Source organism: Rhinatrema bivittatum, chromosome 15, assembly GCF_901001135.1.
Source record: "Rhinatrema bivittatum chromosome 15, aRhiBiv1.1, whole genome shotgun sequence".
Taxonomy (NCBI): domain Eukaryota; kingdom Metazoa; phylum Chordata; class Amphibia; order Gymnophiona; family Rhinatrematidae; genus Rhinatrema; species Rhinatrema bivittatum.
The window spans coordinates 16,506,733-16,512,732 of record NC_042629.1 but is presented as its reverse complement, the minus strand read 5'-3'; the positions used below and the strand labels follow the sequence as shown (position 1 = coordinate 16,512,732).

At 49.2% G+C, this 6,000-nt stretch overlaps 1 protein-coding gene across 1 annotated transcript in view; it reads left to right on the top strand.

The window, feature by feature from the left end:
* Positions 1 to 241: 241 nt before the first annotated feature.
* CADM2 (cell adhesion molecule 2) overlaps positions 242 to 6,000 on the top strand; it is a 1,264,184-nt gene continuing 1,258,425 nt past the window's right edge. The window contains exon 1 of the mRNA XM_029578402.1: positions 242 to 541. Coding sequence (XP_029434262.1) covers positions 478 to 541 — 64 coding nt within the window. The 5' untranslated portion in view covers positions 242 to 477. The remainder of the gene's footprint in view (positions 542 to 6,000) is intronic.

Here is a 6,000-nt window from a genome sequence, read left to right as displayed (position 1 = left end):
AGGCACAGGACTCTGCCATCGATCTCATTGCCAGCGCTGCCGCCTGCATGCAGGGAGGAGAGGAGAGGAGAGGGCTCCCCCTCCCCCTCCCCTATCCTTCGGAGGACCGAATCCTGCCTGAGTCCTCCAAGGATGGCAGCGCCCCCCTCCCCCCTTAAAGGCGAGTTTTAAAGGCAAGGACCTGCTTCTTTTTTTTTTTTTTTTTTCCTCTTTTTTGTGCCGGCGGCGCCCTGACTTTAGACTTCACAGGAGCATCCCCTGAGCGAGCGGCGGCGGCGGCTGCTGCCAGAGCTGCCCTTACCCCCCCCCGGGCTTCTCCCGGCTGCGGAGCGCGAGGCGACGGAAAGGGGCTCCCCGCGCTTTCCCGGAGATACTGCGCTCTCCGCGGCAGGAGACAGAGAGAGCGAGCGAGCGAGCGAGCGCGAGGGAGGCTGCGAGGCGGGCGGCGGAAATTCCTCCGCAGAGCCAGCGGGAAAAATGAGGCGGACCCCGGGCGCCCTGCTCTGCTTCTACGGGCTGTGCGCGGCTCTTCTTCTGCAAGGTAAAGAGTTCCCCCGCGCGCCGGCTCTCGCGCCGCTTGCAAGGCGCCTTTGCCTTGAGCCTTCTCCCGCCCCCCATGTCTTTAGGATGCAAGTGCGGGGCTGCCCTGGTGCGTTTGCCGGTGCTGGGCTTTCTCTCCCGAAGGTGCTTTTGGGGCAAGCTCCGTTTCTGCTCCCGATCTGCCGGGAAGTTGGCAGGGCTGAGGGAAAGCGAGGGCTGATGCTCTTAAAAAAAAAAACCCCCGAAAAAGCCCGCACCCCGTGCAGGGAGCCGGGGGTGAACTTCCTGCTCTGCCCATTGCACGGGGACATCTGCCGTGGCGCGGGGGGAGGGAGGTTTGCCTTTTGGCAGGGATGTGACCTTGTGTCCCCCTCCTGGGGAGGGGGGAGTAGCCCACTATGGGAAGTTAGCAGGGCACAGCCCCGGGACATCTGACTAATGGCCAGATGGCTATCGGGGGGAGGGGGCGTGCAGCCCAAGCCGCGGTGGCGGTGGTGCAGCAGCATCTTCGGGGCACTTGTGCATGGGGGTGTGGGGGAAGTTTCATTGTGCTGTGCTGGCTGCTTCTCCGTGCAATCTCAGGGCGCTGAAAATGGACCCTTTTTGCAGTGCTGAGCCTCGGCCCCCACCCCGGGGTGGCGTTGCAGGACTCGGAGGATGGTAGCAGTAAGCTGCACCTGCTGGCGGGCTGCTAATTAAGTCCATTTCCATCTCAACTGCTAAGTCACTGCGCTGCAAAACCTGCCTGGAAGGGAGACTGGACTGGCTTGGCTATTTTAAGGGAGATTTAATAATAGCGGGTGCCTTTATTTGTTTCTAAAGCTACACCTGCTGATTCAGAGGAGGGTGCTTTTATATACATCAGGCATGGGGAAAATATTGTGAAAATGAACTGTGAGCGTAGGGTAGGAAAAGTAGCAGAGTGCGCCTCTGTATTGGGGCGGGTGGGCTGCCGGCTTTCGCCCCCCCCCCCCCCCGGCAGCACGGTGGCAGCTCCCATTCTCTTGTTGTGTTCATTCCTTGTTAAAATAAACAAACAGCTTCTGCATTTAGCCTTTTTAACTTTGCCTGGGGGGGCGAAGTCTGCCTTGTGACGTCTCTAAGCTGCTTTGCATATGTCCAATGAAAATGAAAGCCCTGTTTCCTACCAGAGTGGTTTTATTTCGGGGGGGGGGGGGGGGTGCAGCTTCTGCTTTGTGTCTTCCTTGCCCGGGCCGGGTCGCACTTTGTGCTTCCTCTCAGCCCTTTTACCAGATGAACCCAATCGGTTTGGCTTTGGCAGTCGGAGCGCAGCTTTGAATCAAAATGCTGACTGCATATGGTGCTACCGGTTTGGGTTTGCAGAAGGCAGTGGCGTTATAGCCGTGCAGTACTGTTTAGCTTGTTCATTTAGGGCTCGGGTTGTTGTGTGCCTTCTTGGTCCAGTGATCAGAGGACTCCTAAAACGTAGCATTGTGTCCTTGGTGCTCTGGTTCCTTTCTAATTTTTTTTTTTTTTGTAACTGTTTGAACGGCACTAATTCGCATCATTGCCTCTGGCACAGAAACGTAAAGGGAAGGTGAGTTGATCTGGTGGGGGGTGTTTTCTGCCCCCTTTAGGGAACCCCCCTTAGATTCCTGCTGGAGAAAGCTGGGTAACAATTAACAGCGCTGCAATCTCAGCAGGGCCAGCATTCCCAGCCGCTACTGTTTGCTTCTTTTCCCCTAAGAGACAGATAATATCTGCTGCGGAGGGCAAAGATAAGGGAGAGAGAGTAGCACCGAGTTCAGAGCTTGGAAGACTTAATGCCGGTCTGCCTGCTGCTGCTTTGCAGTGCTAGTTATTAGGATCCCGAGAATATTTGCTGAAACGAAATGAATGACCGATAGATCGGTTTATCAGCTTTAGACTGCCTTTTTAAACAAAACAGCACTGCAAATGCTGACTCTTTGCATGTAGAGTTCAGCATGGATTTCGTTGTAAAGGATGGAGCTCTGTTTGGGAATAAAGCAGATAGCCAAACTGTAAATAGTGAAATGTACGTAAAAATTCCCATGGATCTAATGTGGGAGAAAAAAAAGGCTTTTGTTCGTTTCTTCTGCAAAGAGCTGAGTTAAGAAATTATTCAACCACAGTAGCTGTAGCCCCCTGCTGTGTGGTAATGTAAATGGCATCTAAGTGCCCACTTCCTTTACCCCTGTGAAAGCCCAGCTTCGGCACGTCAGGAGGATTTGCGATGCTTGAGAACTTCAGCAGCGCTGCTCCGTGAGTGTTTTCTGAAGCCTTCTTGCAGGCATCTCCCAAGTAAAGAGGAAGGCAAGGGCAATAAATCAGCCCTTAACAGTGGAAATGAATTTACTGCCATCCGATTCAATATTTGCTCTTTGAAGCTGGTTTTCATCCTTGACAAGCAGTCTGCCATGTCTTCTGCAGTGCAATGGTGAAAATAAATTCTGCAGTGTTATATACACTGTACTCAAAATCAACATCTAATAAGCAAAACCATTCATTCTCTATAGCTCGAAATACTTTAGTACTGCTGAGGCTTGAGGATCAATACACTATAAAGCTGACTGGCATTCCTAATGTGTCTCGCATAAGAGCATTTGGCTCAAAGGATCTTCTAGTGATAAAGTACTCCTTTTGAGGTTCAGAAGGCAAAGCCTTGAACCCTTATAACGAGCTATCTATCCATCTGTCTGTTGCCACAATCAACACAGAGAATTCACAAGCATGGCAACAATGAGCAAGTAAAGTAGATACGCCCTGCTTCTCCTTCCCTCCCAGTGACAAATTTTATAGCTGTGACACTGCAAGCAATATTCCCCCTCTCACTGCATCAGTAATGCTGATGAGGTCTGCCCCCTAAGCGATGACCTCCAAACACTGATAAGCCCCACTACTTTGGTTATGGAGATGCTGACGTCTTAAGGCTTGCATCTCCCAGTGATACCAATGAGTCCTGCTTCATGGTGGTGCCAATAAAACCTAACTCCCCATGACAGATGAATAGTGCAACTTTCCTTCTGCCCAACCCTTCATGTTGCCAAATGCTCCTCATGCCTTCTTTTAATGCAGATGAATTGCATCTCTGATGCTGAGTAGCCCTATGCCTCCCTCCCTTGATGATGAATTCTCCCCAGTGATGTCAATTAACAATTCCCACCCTTGTGCTATCAGTGAGTCCTGCTGCTGGTAAGATAGTTAAGCCCTGACCCCAATGGAACCTCACTCTCCTTCCCACTAGTTGATGACGCCTCTGACCCCTGCCTTCTTCTGATGACACTTCAAGACTTCTCCCTGATACCTCTGTCACCAAGCCTCTGATTTCAATCCTGCCCCTTCACTTCATGATGCTTCCACATTTAGCAAGCCATTTCCTTATATTTTCCCCTTTCTGGTTCCTCGCCCAACTTCTCCCATGACACTCTTCCTCACCCCAACTCAGGGTGCTTTTCTTCTCTCACCCTCTCCTCCTCCAGGGTACCTTCTACTGATGCACTTCCTTGCCTTTCTCCAACCTTTTCCCCATTTTTCAGTGATCATTCTCCTGTTTTTCTTCTCTACACCATTGACCATTTTTGTCTCCATTCTTGCCCACCTGGCTCCAGTGCCAATGCTTGTCCTTTTCCAACTTGACCCTTTATCTCTCCTCTCACCACCCCCATGCCAAATCTTCTCCTTAGCATAGGTGTGATTTAGAGTCCTGAAGGTTTGAGTGCAGAGAAGTGACCAGTGAAGGGGAGAGGACAATTGTTACTGAAGGTGTCAAGAGTAAGGAGGAGCATCATGGGGTTGGGAGGAGAGAACATTGTGGATCACTAGTGGTGTTTTATATGCTTTTAGTAAATGAATGAAAAAATGAAGTAAGACAAATGTAGAATCCTTTCTTAAGATGACATTGCCTCAAGATCATCATCCTATTTGATGCCATCTCAGATTCAATTTATAGTGACTTTTATACATCAAGTGTAGCGAGAACCATGAGGGAATTTCATGTTTTTGCAAGACAATCCAATGATGTTATAAAAATGTAGTTCTTTTGAAGTTTCTTATGGTAGAAAATCCACCTCTCTTGATTTGGGTTATGTTAGTAATAATGATCATTTAAAGACTGAAGGAATGATGAATGGATGCTGCAGATAAAGCACAAAGATTATTTCTGGGTCAATTTCTAAGCAGCCTGCATGCTAATTTTTGAAGGGATAATCCCTACAGAAGTTCCCTTTTCAAAATTCAGGGCCTCGGGGGGCTGTGGGGACTCTGCAGAACATTCACATGGGGAATCCCTGTCCATCCTTTCCATCTTTTCATCGAATCCTGCCTCTTGGGTACCTGTGCTGCAAACCGTGTGGGTACTTTTTATCTAGGAGGGACAGTGGCATAGTGGTTAGAGCAGTAGAGGAGTCAGGGTTCAAATCCCACTTCTCCCATTGACATTCCTTGTGAACTTGGGCAAGTCACTTGATCGCTCATTACAATCTACCGGTAAATAGGTGCTATTTAGATTGTAAGCTCTTTGGGACAGGGACATATTGTACTTGAATACTTACCATCTTTGTATGATGTTATGTATGTCAGTAGCACTATAAAATTAGTTTTCCTTTTATCTGCAGTGAGTGGGATGCATTTTTATGTGCGTAAACACAGCAGCAGAGCTGGTGTTGGTGTAAATATGACACTTTTATATACACATCCAGAGAACCAGAAATGAAGACAATGAGGCAAACTGCCTGGGCCAGTTGGTCCTTTATGTGCCATTATCTACTGCAGGAGTGGGTAACTAATTTGGGAATGCCACAAACTGGCCTAGTTTTCATCTTATCCATAGTGAATATGCATAAGATGCATACAAGTATATCTCATGCATATTCATTGTGACTTATCCTGAAAACCAGACCTCTGAGGCACTCAAGGACCCCCTGTGTTACCAGAATGAGAGAACACAGTGCAAGGACGCCGGCTTTATTATCTTGCTATGAAGGTTTAGATCAAGGATTCCTAAACTTTGCAAATCAACAAGAGGGCCAGAGTGGTCGTGTGTGAAGGGTCCCCCCCCCCCCCATTGGTATTCACTAAGTGGTTTGGAAGGTGGAGGGGGGATGTCTGGCCCTTCTGATGATTTAAAATGCTGGGAAAAGGACAGGACAGGGCTCCTGGGGGTATGGCATGTGGTGTCAGTAGCTTTCTCAGAAGCTGACCCTGCCTCGCCCCCAGGAACCCTGCTCCTTGTCTTCCCCCTTCATCTGCTCCCTGAGATATAGGTGGGGGTTGTGTGCTTCACTGCCTCCTCCCCCTCCCTCCCACTCATTCAATATCCTCCCCGTCTTCCTTTTTACTCTCATTCACATTCTTCCCTGTACTTCACTTATCCCTCTCCTCATCTTTCTCATTCCTCTCATCCATGCCTTTTCTGTCTTTTCCCTCTCCTTTCCTTCCCTCTTATTCACACCTCCTATGAAAGCAAGAAATCTGGGAAAG